General features: G+C 34.7%; 1 protein-coding gene across 1 annotated transcript in view; it reads right to left on the bottom strand.

Moving 5' to 3' along the window:
- Positions 1-4536: 4536 nt before the first annotated feature.
- Positions 4537-16816, bottom strand: part of LOC121369314 (inositol-pentakisphosphate 2-kinase-like) — a 104517-nt gene continuing 92237 nt past the window's right edge. The window contains exons 8-14 of the mRNA XM_041494293.1: positions 11399-11471; positions 10717-10808; positions 9964-10094; positions 7704-7842; positions 6941-7046; positions 6110-6183; positions 4537-5154 (exon numbers count right to left, since the gene is read on the bottom strand). Coding sequence (XP_041350227.1) covers positions 4965-5154; positions 6110-6183; positions 6941-7046; positions 7704-7842; positions 9964-10094; positions 10717-10808; positions 11399-11471 — 805 coding nt within the window. The 3' untranslated portion in view covers positions 4537-4964. The remainder of the gene's footprint in view (positions 5155-6109; positions 6184-6940; positions 7047-7703; positions 7843-9963; positions 10095-10716; positions 10809-11398; positions 11472-16816) is intronic.

The raw sequence follows: 16816 nt of genomic DNA, 5'->3' as shown, positions 1-16816 counted from the left end.
AATGATCTTTGGAAAGCTGAAATATCTGCACTATAACTAAATAAAGTAATTTTTCAGCATTTATATCAAATCCAATCTACACTGTAAAAACATATTTTAACACCAAAAAAGCTGAAATCGGATACAAATCTGAAAAATGACATGCGTAATAATACTTTCATTTCCAAGCCAATAACAACAAGCATTCAATATTAAAATGACCAAAGTAACACGTTAAAGCAATAAACCACAATTTGACAAAGTTGCATTATGAAAATGTAAAACACACACGTTAAGTAAATTGTATCACTGACTAGCTTCCGGATGGGTCACGTGTACGATCTTGTCATGGATCACACGGATTTAACAACGCCAACCTTCTTACAAGGGACACCACATAAAACAACAACCTAATATTAAGGCCACTTCAAATATACATCTAGTTTAACCTGTATAAAGAGGACACTTCTAATAAACTGGTATTGATAGTTCATTAGAGGTGTCCTTTCAGATCATTACAGATCAAAATCCTCGGATTTTCCCTCCAGAATGACAGATATCAGCACTAACTGAAAACTGTTAAGATCACTGACAATAACCACTGACTTTTCAAAATTCGACAAAGTTTTTCTGATTTCAGCACCAACTGAAAACTGTTAAGATCACTGACAATAACCACTGACTTCAAAATTCGACAGTTTTTCTGATTTCAGCACTAACTGAAAACTGTTAAGATCACTGACAATAACCACTGACTTTTCAAAATTCGACAAAGTTTTTCTGATTTCAGCACTAACTGAAAACTGTTAAGATCACTGACAATAACCACTGACTTTTCAAAATTCGACAAAGTTTTTCTGATTTCAGCACTAACTGAAAACTGTTAAGATCACTGACAATAACCACTGACTTTTCAAAATTCGACAAAGTTTTTCTGATTTCAGCACTAACTGAAAACTGTTAAGATCACTGACAATAACCACTGACTTTTCAAAATTCGACAAAGTTTTTCTGATTTCAGCACTAACTGAAAACTGTTAAGATCACTGACAATAACCACTGACTTTTCAAAATTCGACAAAGTTTTTCTGATTTCAGCACTAACTGAAAACTGTTAAGATCACTGACAATAACCCTGACTTTTCAAAATTCGACAAAGTTTTTCTGATTTCAGCACTAACTGAAAACTGTTAAGATCACTGACAATAACCACTGACTTTTCAAAATTCGACAAAGTTTTTCTGATTTCAGCACTAACTGAAAACTGTTAAGATCACTGACAATAACCACTGACTTTTCAAAATTGTACAAAGTTTTCCTCATTTCTTTTGTTGTCCAATTTCATTTTCATCTCTGCACAAGACTGCTGCAATCTCGAATGCCCATCTTATAATGTTTACTAATATAAAATACAAACACTGACAATTTTAATCAACTAACACTATCCTCCCCATCTTATAATTTTATCTACTAATGCAAAATACAAACTCAACTACAGTTTTAGTAAAATCCGAATCATCAACACCCCCCCCCCCCCCAATTTCATAACATTTACTATTGTAAAAAAAGCAACCAAAAATACATGTTAATAAACTCTCATTTTCCTTTCCATCTACTCATCATTAACCAATGCAAATACAAACACAACTACAATTTTAATGAACTCCCATTCCAACTCACCATATTATAACATCATTTAATAATGCAAAATGCAAACACAACTACACTTTTAATAAACTTTTCCATTTCTGCTACAGACAGATGCAACACTAAAGTGTTAGCATCATTTTCTGAATACGCTGTCCAACCAAACATACTGAATGTGCCCCACCTTCGAGGTGTCGTAAGGGCTGGAGACTGCAGTCGAAGATGATCGATGTAAATAATCCTCTGAAAGTTCATTATTCGCATTCAATTAGTCAAAATCATATTCGTCTTCATCATTCCAGTCCTAACAACAAAAACGTTCATAACGATGAAATTGCGAATGTGTTGAACTCGGTCACCAAGTTGATGAAGAGATACAGGCTGCATAGCAAAGCATCACAATCAAAAGCCTGTTCAGAAGGACTTCAACAATATTGGAAGACTAGTACAACACAGGAAGAAAATGAAATTTCTTTTAAATACTTAAATTATAAAAAAAATAAGACTAAAAAAGGCAGCTTGAAAAATTACAAGACCTATATACTTGTTAACTAAATATAAATAATTATAATATGTAATTATATGTAACATGAGTGCACAGTGCAAAATGATACAAAAATTTATAAAGAGTTTGTGAGATTTAAAAAAATTATTATTTTACTTTCTTCGATGCATATCACTGGAACCTGAACTGGTGGATATTGATTAAGATGCCATCAGTAAAACTGTTTTATGGAGAATATACACAGCACATCAATCAACTTTATATTATATCTCTGTTAATCTAAAAACAAGCAGTTTAAAAATATATTAATTTTAACAAAACAAATTTTGAAGTCTAACTGTATAACAATTTTCAAGCAACATTGCTAGTCATATGATTATTTAAAAGTTAGATGGGTAAGAGTATAAATTAACGTACAATGTGCAGTGAGTCATTTTATGTAAACTACAAGATGTGAACAAACTATCTGAAATAACAGCCTAACAGCTAATACACTTAGTATTAATGACAAGTCCAACCTGAGAATGAAACATTCCTCATGACTAAAACCTGCTTTCCATTCATGGGAGTTTATCAGTACAGGGCATATCTACAATACATTTTCGATAAATAATTTTTCAGAGCAGTGATGTTATAATGCAAAGTATTTACAAGCGGCTTAAAAGCACACTTCGACAATGTCAAATTTTATATAGTACAGTAATTTGCTTGTAAAAATGCAGATATGGAAAAACACATTTCCATGCATGGAAACACGCATGATAAATCATGCATGGAAACACATGATAAATCATGCATGGAAACACGCATGATAAATCATGCATGGAAACACATGATAAATCATGCATGGAAATGTGTTAAGCGCTGTTCTCATCATGCAATTTGTCGCACCGACTTGTCACGTGTTAACTGTTGTGAGAAATAGGACACGTTTTAATTGGTTCAACTCCGACATGACCTGTCATTCTCGCAGTACGATTTGATCACATTCGACAGGTCAGTGCGACTAATCTCACAGCGAGAACGCCCCTTAAAGAAGGCCTTAGCTACAATATTTCATGTACTTAAATGAAACAGTATTAACCGATACCAGTAAATTCATCGCCTAATACCAGGTAGTGCTCAGAATCAAAATCAAATTATGCATGGATTAATAATTTAAGTAGTTTATTTCACTACTCAAACACATTAGGAATACTGTTTAATATCATGTATCAGGAATAAATAGCATATCATCAATGACAACACATTCTGGCACCAAAGTTTTTGCTTATTACACAATAAATATATCATAATGTTACATACCTTTTTTTAAAATTAAATTATATTTTTCGAACATATTCATATGTACTCATAATCACCTAAGATACAATATTCCTTAGCAATTTTACATTGAAAGTTTTTTAGCATTTTAAAAATGTCAGAATCAAGAATAAGTTTATTATTATTGTAGAAGTATGCAATTCAGGGGTTGGGAAAAATAAAATTGTCAATCGGTCCCGCTTGATGTCATCATTAACGGGGGGTGGAGGGGAAGAAGGGAAAAAACAGAAAGGAATAAAAAAACCCACAAATTGTATATATTTTACATAATGGAATAAATAATATAAAAAAAGGAATAAAAGTTGTGATTTTAAATCCATATGTATAAAAAGTACGAGTATTCAGTACTGTGTCCTGAAAATCAATAAAATATTGCACCGTTGAAGCGTTCGACAGCCTGAGCTAGCACGTTTAAACAAAGAGATTAATAACGTCATCACTGATCGGATGAAATTTGACCTCTACTGGCTCTTGAGATAACCAGTTCATGTAGCTGTTCTGCTTACTCCCACTTGTTAACAAAAAAGTGGAAACCTTTTGTTAATTTTAAAATCCTTTATAATTATTGGATAGACTACATTGAACAGTCAATAATAAATACATTTATAGATTATTTCAGTATATTTCATGCTATTTCAAGCAGTTTGGATTGCACAAAAGTCTCTTGATTCGGACTGGAACACTCGACCCGACAAAGCTCCGTACATAGGTGTTGACAGGTGTTGATTGTAACCAGTTACAAACTCTGGGTCCTTTGTTTTAATTGGGAGTGTAATACCTTGATGGCTCTCTCACCAAGAATGGTGTTATTGTTAACGTCCGTTTAATCTCTTGACCGGCTCAGCAACTTTGACAAAATTAATGTCTAGCCTAGTGGCTGTGGATTGACTTCAGTGACTGACGATATATACTTAGGCAGACTTTAAAATCACAGACATCTGAAACACAAGCCATATTGACCACTATTTATTTATTATTTTAAATCATGCATGAGATACCGATGTCTGGGTAGGCCGGTCCACTTGACGGATAAGAATTTGTGTCAATAATAGAAATGGACAGGTGCTTCGGACCGACAAGAATGACACGTTTTTAAAATATACTTTCGGTCTCAGAGATCGAGAATCGGTCCCAGACCGGGAGAAAAGGGCTTTTCCCCACCCCTGATGCAATGTGATGTTATCTGAATCATCATGTCATTCAAATTAAAAAATAGTTGTAAGCTATGGGATGCAGCTTTTTCAGATTACCTTCCCTCCAATCAAAACATTTGTTAATTCTATATTAAAACTTGTTTATATACCAGTATTTTTTTATTGTTAATAAATATCGAGAAATTAAGTTCAAGTATCACACATTAAATATAACATAAATAAATAGTTACATAAGTAGGTGTACAAAAAAGCAAAAGAAATGGTGCCAGAATATCCTGTCTTTTGATAGTTAGCAATAAATAGCACTAAGAAGAACACCAGTCTAGAAACCAAGTGACAAACCACCAAGGACCAGTTCATAAATCGCTGGACTCATTTCCATCAGTTGACAAATCAAACGTTTCTTGAAACGCCTTTGTGATTTTCAGGTCCTGTAGATAGTAGGACTGGATTTTATCAAAGGGTTTAGGGTCAAGGTCGACCAGTGCAATGGAGTACGAAAAACACTGGCTGTTCATGGAGATGGTGGAGTTCTCTTTGGATATCCTGAAACAAAGCAGAGACAAGTTTCTTAGTAAATCTCAGAGTTCGAAATTGGCTGAAATTCCAGCCGGATATTCAGTGTGGCAAGTTATAAATTCTGTTAACTCAAATGAAAACCTGCCAGACTAAACAATATTGACTCAAACTAATGTGTCAATACAAACATAAAATAATTGCTGGTACAACAGAAAAATCTCCTGGCCCGTGGTGTTGTTGACTAGCGTAGGAAGGTGCAAAAAAGTGGGGGGTGGGGCACACTCACAAACACAAACACACACACACACACATACATACACACACAGACATATATATATAAATAAATATATATAAACCATCGCTACTGCTACTGCATCACGAAAAGTCTAGGCCAGTGCCAGCAAAAGGCAGTCGGAGTGGCAGTATTTCCACCCTTGAATACAGTTACAGAACCATTTATCATGAAATTTCCCAAACAAAAATTAAAACTTAGAACACTCACGAGTCACGTTTCCTCACCAGTAAATGAAACTTTAATCATAGAATTGTTCACTGAATAACTTAAACACTGGTCATGAAGTGATCCAGTCAAGAAATGAAGCAAGATTAATGTGTAGTGAAAGCTGCAATGATGGTTATATTATATAACAAGCTATGGTATGTACTGTCCTGTCTATGTGAAAGACAAAGTGTCAAAATAACCGAATATTAGACAGTAAACAGCCATGGTGTAAAATGTACTGAGGTTGTTATACAAAAAGAGGTTTCTTCTCTCACCGTAGACAAAGTGTCAAAATAACCATATAGTAACACCACACAGCCATGGTGTAAAATGTACTGAGGTTGTTATATGAAATATTCCTCTATTTCCTCTAAAACTGTAATTCTTCTGAGTATGTTTCTCTAACACTCAAGATACGAACTAACATTAGAAATGTGACTGATGGCGACTTTAGTGACAAGAAAGATAGAGATTTCATACCCTTTCCTGCACGGCTGAATGGCCACAATTACTGAGCAGTCTTGAACAGTCTTAGATATGAGGAACCTCTTGACCTACAAACAAGAACAAAATGATCATGTTAACATAGTCAAGCCTTTCCTTGACAAGTGTGCAGCAGCTCACAAAATTATCATGTTAACATAGTCAAGCTTTTCCTTGACAAATGTGCAGTGGCTCACATTCACTTTGTACTTTCATCTGCACTTTGAGAACATCTTCTCATCACACCAGACAATATATGCTCACTTAAACACATCCAGAAGGAAGGTGATTATTTTCCCTTTCCTGTTTATTGTTATGGTACTGAATTTTTATATAGCCTACTACTAGTATTAGGTCTCCTTATTTGAAGGGGCCGGACGTAGCCCAGTGGTAAAGCACACGCCTGATGCATGATCAGTCTAGGATCGATCCCAGTCGGTGGGACCATTGGGCTATTTCTCGTTCCAGCCATTGCATCACGACTGATATATCAAAGGCTGTGGTATGTGCTATCCTGTCTATGAGATGTGCATATAAAAATATCCCTTGGTACTAATGGAAAAAATGTAGTGGGTTTCCTCTCTATGACTGTGTCAAAATTACCATATGTTTAACATCCAGTAGCCGATGATTAATAAATCAATGTGCTTATTTGAAATTTCTCACCTGGAACTTTTATTTTCAAATCAATTTTTTTGCTTACAAAATAAACTCAACATTTAGCATATAATTGTTTCAATCATAACAAACTAAAATAACCAAGAAAACATTCTTAGTGATTTAAAATTTTTGACAATAAAAAGAACTTTTGAATGTATTTCTGTTTACCTTATCGACAGCGTACTCTATACTTGATGGACACAAGTCTCTCTTGCTGTCCGTGCTGGTGGGCCACAGTTCTCTCGTGTATGGTCCATCCAGACCCCATTTCAATCTGATAAAACACAGCACGTTTTCTAATAAAATACAGCACTCAGATTCAATGTTTAATCTCAACAGATACAACACAAAGGAAATAACAAGTAAAAGCTTGCATAGAAAAGGAAAGAATGGTAATAATTTGGCTTACTGCTCTTTATATTTTTAACATCTGTTATAAACTGTCATAATGTTTATATTTTTAACATCTGTTATAAACTGTCATAATGTTTATATTTTTAACATCTGTTATAAACTGTCATAATGTTTATATTTTTAACATCTGTTATAAACTGTCATAATGTTTATATTTTTAACATCTGTTATAAACTGTCATAATGTTTATTCTAGTATAATAAAATGAATGGGGGACAGATTATTTTCATACAATAAGGAAAAATTAAAAATATTATTGTGGTTTAAATATATTTTTACATCAAAATTATAATTTAACTCAACTCAAATAGCCACCTTTCCTATAATATTTTATTCATAAAACATGAAGACCTTTTTCAATCTGATCCTTATTGTAGCTACTTTCAAACTATATAAAGATTTATCTCCCCTTGGCCATTTCAACCTTCACTACAGTGCCGCTATAGTGCTTCAAATAAATGTTTTTAAATGTTTGTACCTAAGAAAGGTAAACAGACAGAGTATGTACAGTGATCACCTGTCTTCCGGATGGTGTTCTAGGTGGGTCAGTATCTTCTGGTAAAGTGGCAAGATGTTCTGAATGTGGAGGTGATCCATCGCCTGTACCGTGAATATCCGCTCCAAGACACAGCCCGGTGGCAACACCCCCGTCAGACCTGGAGAATAAACACAACAACACCCCCGTCAGACCTGGAGAATAAACACAACAACACCCCCGTCAGACCTGGAGAATAAACACAACAACACCCCCGTCAGACCTGGAGAATAAACACAACAACACCCCCGTCAGACCTGGAGAATAAACACAACAACACCCCCGTCAGACCTGGAGAATAAACACAACAACACCCCCGTCAGACCTGGAGAATAAACACAACAACACCCCCGTCAGACCTGGAGAATAAACACAACAACACCCCCGTCAGACCTGGAGAATAAACACAACAACACCCCCGTCAGACCTGGAGAATAAACACAACAACACCCCCGTCAGACCTGGAGAATAAACACAACAACACCCCCGTCAGACCTGGAGAATAAACACAACAACACCCCCGTCAGACCTGGAGAATAAACACAACAACACCCCCGTCAGACCTGGAGAATAAACACAACAACACCCCCATCAGACCTGGAGAATAAACACAACAACACCCTCGTCAGACCTGGAGAATAAACACGACACCCCCATCAGACCTGGAGAATAAACACAACAACAACACCCCCGTCAGTCCTGGACAAAAAAAAAAACAACACCCCTGTCAGACCTGGAGGACAACACAACAACACCCACGTCAGATCTGGAGAATAAACACAACACCCCCATCAGACCTGGAGAATAAACACAACAACACCCCCATCAGACCTGGAGAATAAACACAACAACACCCCCATCAGACCTGGAGAATAAACACAACAACACCCCCATCAGACCTGGAGAATAAACACAACACCACCCCCGTCATACCTGGAGGAAAACACAATAACACCCCCGTCAGACCTGGAGAATAAACACAACAACACCCCCATCAGACCTGGAGAATAAACACAACAACACCCCCATTAGACCTGGAGAATAAACACAACAACACCCCCATCAGACCTGGAGAATAAACACAACAACACCCCCATCAGACCTGGAGAATAAACACAACACCACCCCCGTCATACCTGGAGGAAAACACAATAACACCCCCGTCAGACCTGGAGGACAACACAACAACACCCCCATCAGACCTGGAGAATAAACACAACAACACCCCCATTAGACCTGGAGAAAAACACAATAACACCCCGTCAGACCTGGATGAAAATACAACACCCCCGTCAGACCTTGAGGACACACAACACCACCCCCGTCAGACCTGGAGGACAACACAACAACACACCCGTCAGACATGGAGGACAACACAATCAGATCTGGAGGACAACACAACAACACACCTGTCAGACCTGGAGGACAACACAACAACACACCCGTCAGACCTGGAGGACAACACAACAACACACCCGTCAGACCTGCAGGACAACACAACAACACACCCATCAGATCTGGAGGACAACACAACAACACACCCATCAGACCTGGAGGACAACACAACAACACACCCGTCAGATCTGGAGGACAACACAACAACACCCCCATCAGACCTGGACGAAAACACACCACCACCACCGTCAGACCTGGAGGAAAACACAACAGTGTGGTGAACAGAATATAGATTGGTAAAGACAGAATGCATGAATACATCCAGATTAGAAGATAGTAATTACATTTTATCAGCTGTATATTTATATTGGTGGTGAAAATAATCATAACACTGGTTGAAATCTTTATGTCAGTGCCTGTTTCTCTCAGAAAGTTAAGTTTGGATAGTTTGCAGTGTATACTGTATATAGTCAGTGTATAATTTAAGTTTACAAAGGCAATACTATGTCTGTATGTGTGTTCCACTAATGTCAAGATAGGCAATATAAAATGTCTTCAGTATATTTGTAATAACATTTAGTTAGTTTAGAAAATGTGGGTATGTTTATCAACTGTATGTATCAACACCATACCTGTACACTTTTCCTATTGCAAAATACACACTCAATTTTTTTATCAATTTGTATTTCTTGCCATTAACATGTACAGCCAACTGAAATGATATGACAAACAAGTTATCATCATTTTTTAAATAATATATTGTTATACCTAACACACACATACAGATAGACACATACACAAACACAGCTTAGCTACTTGTTATTAATTTCTTTAAAAAATAACAAACTTTCTCCATTTCTTGACACAAAGCTAGAGTTGTAGCATTTTTTCTTGAGCATTGTTGATTCGAGTAGGTTGTCGTTTTGCTGAGTAGACAATAAAATCTCTATAACTAGATCGAGGAACATCAAAACATGGCTGAAAATAAGGAAAACAAGAACATATATATTCACGGGAAAAGGCTGCACCAAATAAAATGGTCTCACACTAAAGTTCAGCTAGGTTTGTAAATGGTTAAATTTGACATTTAACTCTTACTGTACACATGCCATTCTTATTAAAGCAATTTTAAGATTTCCATTTATACAATTCACATCCATTGCTATTTGTGTCCTAAGTAATACAAATTAGCAGATTACTTCCCTTTGATCATTCCTATAAACTGTCTCACACTAACATGTACTCAACTGGTTTGTACTATGGTTTTAGTGGGGTTTTTAATTAAGCTTGTTTCAAACAAACTATCAATAAAAAATATTATTTTAATATATTTTAAATACCCACACCTGTATATACACATATATTTTGTTTAATAAATAAATTATTACAATTGCCTTTTTTTTTACACTGGATATTTCAAAGATTGTAATTAAGATTATTTCCCTTTGACCATTACCAAGAATTTATCTGTACCTGTAAAATTTATAAATGTTTTCACACCAATTTATACTTAAAACAATTTAAATTAGAAATTATTTTAGCATTATGCAGGTCAGTATTTTCAGATTTAGTTCTAAACCATCCTACTCTGTCAGCCAACCTGTTCTTGCATTGACCAGAATCTCCAAAGAAATCTTTCAAAACAGCACCAAGATCTCGCATAGCACCAGCCCCGTACACCTCAGTTCCATTCTGAAAACATTAATCAAAATCAGATGAATCATTCAACATATGATTTATTTCACAAAATCTAAGCTTATAAATTTTATTAACAACTGCAGAAGAATCATTCAAAAAATCGATCAAAATCAGAAGAATCATTCAAGATATGATTTGTTTTACAAAATATAAGCTTATAAACTTTATTAACAACTGCAGAAGAATCATTCAAAAGATATTTTATTTAATAAAATTTAAGCTTCTAAACTTGATTAACAACTGAAAGCTGTTTCAGCCACGACTGTAGGCCAAAAGCCACAATGAATTGCTGAGTAGGTCCACATGAATGATATCTGTTGTTAAGGTCACAGATACATATTATTTATACAGGGTAAGACAAAACATCCTGAATATTTTCGTCCTAAGAGAGAGGGGTACTGTGCCGCCATCCTGGTTCTCATGGGCCTGCTGAGACTTAATATAATGAATTAATAATATCTCTATATTTTTAGATATTTTGTACAGTAATTGTGTGCCCAACTTCATATTTTGTTCTGTGACCCAGCAATACCGGGTGACCCAGCAATACCGGGTGACCCAGCAATACCGGGTAGATCACTGACCTGGCAGATCTTCAGATTATTCTGTGGAGTCTTAATAAGGCAGAGCAACGCATGCAGCATTCGGGCACGGTTCCTGAAACAACAAAACGTCTTAATAAGGCAGAGCAATGCATGCAGCATTCGGGCATGGTTCCTGAAACAACAAAACATCTTAATAAGGAGAGAAACGCATGCAGCATTCGGGCACGGTTCCTGAAACAACAAAACATCTTAATAAGGCAGAGCAACGCATGTGGGCACGGTTCCTGAAACAACAAAACGTCTTAATAAGGCAGAGCAACGCATGCAGCATTCCGGCACGGTTCCTGAAACAACAAAACGTCTTAATAATGAAATGTTTTTATTTGATGACTACATGTATGAATGCATACATCAATTATGGAGTGTCACACAAGCACATTTGCTTAAATGTCAATAAACCTAGTGCCATGACCTCGATTACACACAGAAAATAATTATTTTTAACTACAATAATAATAATAAAAAACCATATCTGGTTTACACAAATATAAAATACAGAGCCTACTTGTTTTGTTTGTAAATCGTCCCCATTAACAAAAAGGTTACATAACTCTGCCAGATCCATAATCTGAAGTGGATCAGAATGATGACACTATTATACACTATTATACACTATTATACACTATTATACACTATAATACACTATAATACACTATTATACACTATTATACACTATTATACACTATTACACTATAATACACTATAATACACTATTATACACTATTATACACTATTACACTATTATACACTATAATACACTATTATACACTATTATACACTATCATACACTATCATACACTATCATACACTATCATACACTATTATACACTATTATACACTATCATACACTATAATACACTATTACACACTATTAGACACTATCATACACTATAATACACTATTACACACTATTAGACACTATCATACACTATAATACACTATTATACACTATTAGACACTATCATACACTATAATACACTATTACACACTATTAGACACTATCATACACTATAATACACTATTACACACTATTAGACACTATCATACACTATCATACACTATCATACACTATCATACACTATAATACACTATTATACACTATTAGACACTATCATACACTATAATACACTATTACACACTATTAGACACTATCATACACTATAATACACTATTACACACTATTAGACACTATCATACACTATAATACACTATTATACACTATTAGACACTATCATACACTATAATACACTATTACACACTATTAGACACTATCATACACTATAATACACTATTACACACTATTAGACACTATCATACACTATCATACACTATAATACACTATTATACACTATTAGACACTATCATACACTATAATACACTATTACACACTATTAGACACTATCATACACTATAATACACTATTACACACTATCATACACTATAATACACTATTACACACTATTAGACACTATCATACACTATAATACACTATTATACACTATTATACACTATTATACACTATAATACACTATAATACACTATTATACACTATTATACACTATTATACACTATAATACACTATTACACACTATTAGACACTATCATACACTATAATACACTATTACACACTATTATACACTCTGTGCTTTCATTGCTTTCTATTCTTTTTATTCTTTTTTTCTCTCTTTCTTTCTTTTCTTTCTGCCTTTTTGATTATGCATACTTAAAAATTGTGTATAAAATTTACAACAGTCATATATAATAGGTAGACTGATCTGGAAGTGAATTAGAAATTAACATTATTTTTCTTTCTTTTTATATATATATATATATATATATATATATATATATATATATATATATATATTTATTATTGAACTCTTCCTGGATGACATTTCACAGCAATTCTTGCAAGCAAGACATGTTTCAGTTATTTCTCGGTCACAAGAGTCGAAATGTGCTCAGCATTATTTGTCATCTTCAATATTCATTGATCAGTGACTCATTCAAAATGGAAAAACTTGTGGTGACAGGATGACAAATAATTATATTAGTTGGGACACCAACAGTGTTAATGTATGTGCATTTAAAGACTCGAAGGACCTAATAGTGATACATGTAATGAAAACTAAAAGTGAACATTATCCAGTGACGACAGAATTCTCCATGTCAAATATCAAATGAATTCAATGAAAACTGGAAGACTGGTTGTCGTCACATGTTTATGACAGTACATAAGCGAACCAGCACTACCAAACAAGCCAACAGTAACCTGTCTATATAGAAGTGATGGTAATGGAAAGCAGGTTTCTTCTCTTATACTTTATGTTTGAGATCTAACAGATGTTAATTAACATCCAACCAAAATGCTGGGGACTTCCTACAAGCGATCATTGTGGGTTTTCACTAATATGGATTCTTACCATTACATTAACACAAAACAGTCCATGTAACGTCTAAAGCCTGAATTTTGGGGGTTTACTTTTAACATAAAAAATGCATCAGTTTGCTGTACACTCTGTAAACATTTATTCTTGTACAAACAATGTAATTAAAATATTTGTGGAGAGTTTAAAGTTTTAAACTGTCTAGTTCTATAAATCTGCCAACAACACTTCTCTTCCTTTGTTACACTGAACATTAAAGTTTGTTTCATTTAAGATACCATTAGAGCATAAGATCAATTAATCACTGACTGCTAGATGTCAAACATTTGGCAATCTTGCTATCTTGTCAGTGAAAACATGCCACATTTTTCCATTAGAAGCAAAGGAGCTTTTAAATGCACTTTCTCAGACAAAGAAAAGCACACATGTTACCACAGGCTTTGATATGCCAATCGGAGGGCACTGGTTGGGACAGGAAAAAACTATTAAAGAATAGGTCCACTGACGGGGTATGATCCTATGGCCAAGCACCTCAGACAAACACTCAATGGACTGAGCTAGATCTCTCACCCTTACCCCTCTTCATTACATCAGTGCTGAGATACACGAGAATGGCATTTTGAAGAAACAACTGGCTCAAATACACAAGAATGGCATTTTGAAGAAACAACTGACTCAAATACACAAGAATGGCATTTTGAAGAAACAACTGGTTAAAAAAAAAACTATCAAGGCTGTCTGATGACTGAAAATACTGAAACTACATAAAAAAAAAAAAAGCACACATTCGTGACTCACTCGAAAATAACAAGGGATAAAAGGTTCTTGATGATGGATATGTTGGCAAAAATAGTCACTGACAGTAATGTCACCAGGAAGCTATCTGACGCTAATGGCTTGTCGTGAATCGCATGTCTAATGCAAAGTAGCGGATACTTCACCTGGTATGCAGATCAATACATAGATCACATATAACAAACACACGCACACACATCCAAGAAATGAGATGTGTTTCAGTGGTAGAATGTTCACCTGGGGTGCAATGGGTTGTAGAGATCACTTCTGTCAAGAGGGGCCTGGTATTATGGCACTGGTAAGATGTAATTGGGACTGCAATAAAACTGAAGTCTTACTGGACTTTTGTTTTTTCTGGTCACAATTACATATTATCTAAGCCCTAATACCAGACCTGGTGCTTATATAACTTTCACAAGTCTAGCCTCAAGATGCTAATAGAGTCTGAGAATTTAACGTCCTGGCAAAGCAGGTCCTTGGATTTCACGAAAACAATTGTTTTCGATATTGTGTCCGTAGCATGTTGATAAAATCACAGAACCGAAATTTTGTTGGCCTTTATTATTATATCAAGTACGACTATTGAACAAAAAAATAAATATATATACATATTAGTTTTTGAAAAAGGTTTCCAATGCGTTCCACTTATCACAAAGCAAGGAACCGAAAAAATGTTTTCCATGAAATTTGAAATTCTATGGCCTGCAACATCATACAAATTGGATGTGTGTGATGTCATTAAAGATTTGTTTTGTTTAAGGGAAACATGCATAGAAAAGATCTCTTGCTATGTCTTGATACGGTTAGTTTGTGGTGAAAATGGGTACATATGTTAAGACACCAGACTTTGCCATATAAGGGGAGTTGTTACTCTCACCACCACCACCCCCCCCGCCCACCCCCCACCATCACTCTCCTGAGACTAGTTCAGGGAGAGTAATTTGTAGCTCCCCACAGCATGTGAATTTATATGGCATCACTGTGGCTCTCTATTAGCTATATTAGGGAAGCAAATAATCACTCAATTCTTTTAATGTCAAGATCTGAGAAACATGATTAAAAATTTACTGAAGTATTGTTAAACAAACATCATTAATTTACTTTCCATTGCATTTAATCAAACTAAATATCTGGGGGTTTTAATATCTAAAATCAGTTTTCAACATTTATTGATTTCCTTCTACCGTCAAGGAACAATGACAAAAGGAAAAACAGTTTCATTTAAAACAAACAATGTGGTATTTATTCTACAATAACAATGCCAAGAAAATATCCTCGGCGACATCCGAGAAAATAATCCCAGACAAATACAACTCAAGTCAGATTTCCGCAATTACATTTCTTGATGTTGTTCAATATGAAATGAATGTCTTAATAAAATGGTGTTAACCTTCGCTGGACATGTTTATGCTGTGTAAATAGAAATAGCGATGTGTTATTGTATTGATTTTTATAGCTTTATCCTTGGCAAATTGAACACAAATAATCTCGTAAACATGGAGATTACCAAAAATAGATGAGGAAACATTACAATGTTTTAATTTACAATTCAACTGGTTTCGTGAATTTACAGCATTTTCGAGATGTCAATATTGTCACTGGGTTGATAAACCCAAGGAAAAGAATTGCACTACACTTCAAACAACAAGACCTTACAAGCCCTGGTCTCCTGCATTCACTGCGATACTGCTCTATTAATGGCTATTCGCACAATAATCTAAATTCCATTTAAGGTCATGTTTTAAGCTTTCAGTATGTAAATACAGAAATATCATACTGTGTGCCAAATGGGTCTGATTATCAAAGAATATTAAGACAAACCAGCTTTTTCTCTTCTTCTTTTTCTCTTCTTCTTTTTCTCTTTCTTTTGTTTGGGCCCTTACCTTATTTATATTTTTCAATATCACTAAATGTAGAATTGTTACAGTTTATAGACATTTTATTAGTAGAATGAAAAACTGTTTAACAATAATTTATTTAAATGTATAGTTAATGGTTTTCTCATTCACTGAAATAATGATTAACGTAACAGCACCCCTATCAACACAACCTCAAAAAACAAAAACAAATACACACCACCACTGTTTAAACAAACAAGCAAACATGTTTTTCTGCTGGTTGAAAATAATTGCAGTTTAACAGAATTCTGCATAAATAACTCATTATTCTGTTCAAGAACTAAATCCAGTTATAAAGAAAGTGCTCTGTACTAGTA

This window comes from Gigantopelta aegis, chromosome 3 (assembly GCF_016097555.1).
Source record: "Gigantopelta aegis isolate Gae_Host chromosome 3, Gae_host_genome, whole genome shotgun sequence".
Classification (NCBI taxonomy): Eukaryota; Metazoa; Mollusca; class Gastropoda; order Neomphalida; family Peltospiridae; genus Gigantopelta; species Gigantopelta aegis.
The sequence above is the reverse complement of the archived record's forward strand: the minus strand, read 5'-3'. Positions and strand labels throughout refer to the sequence as shown.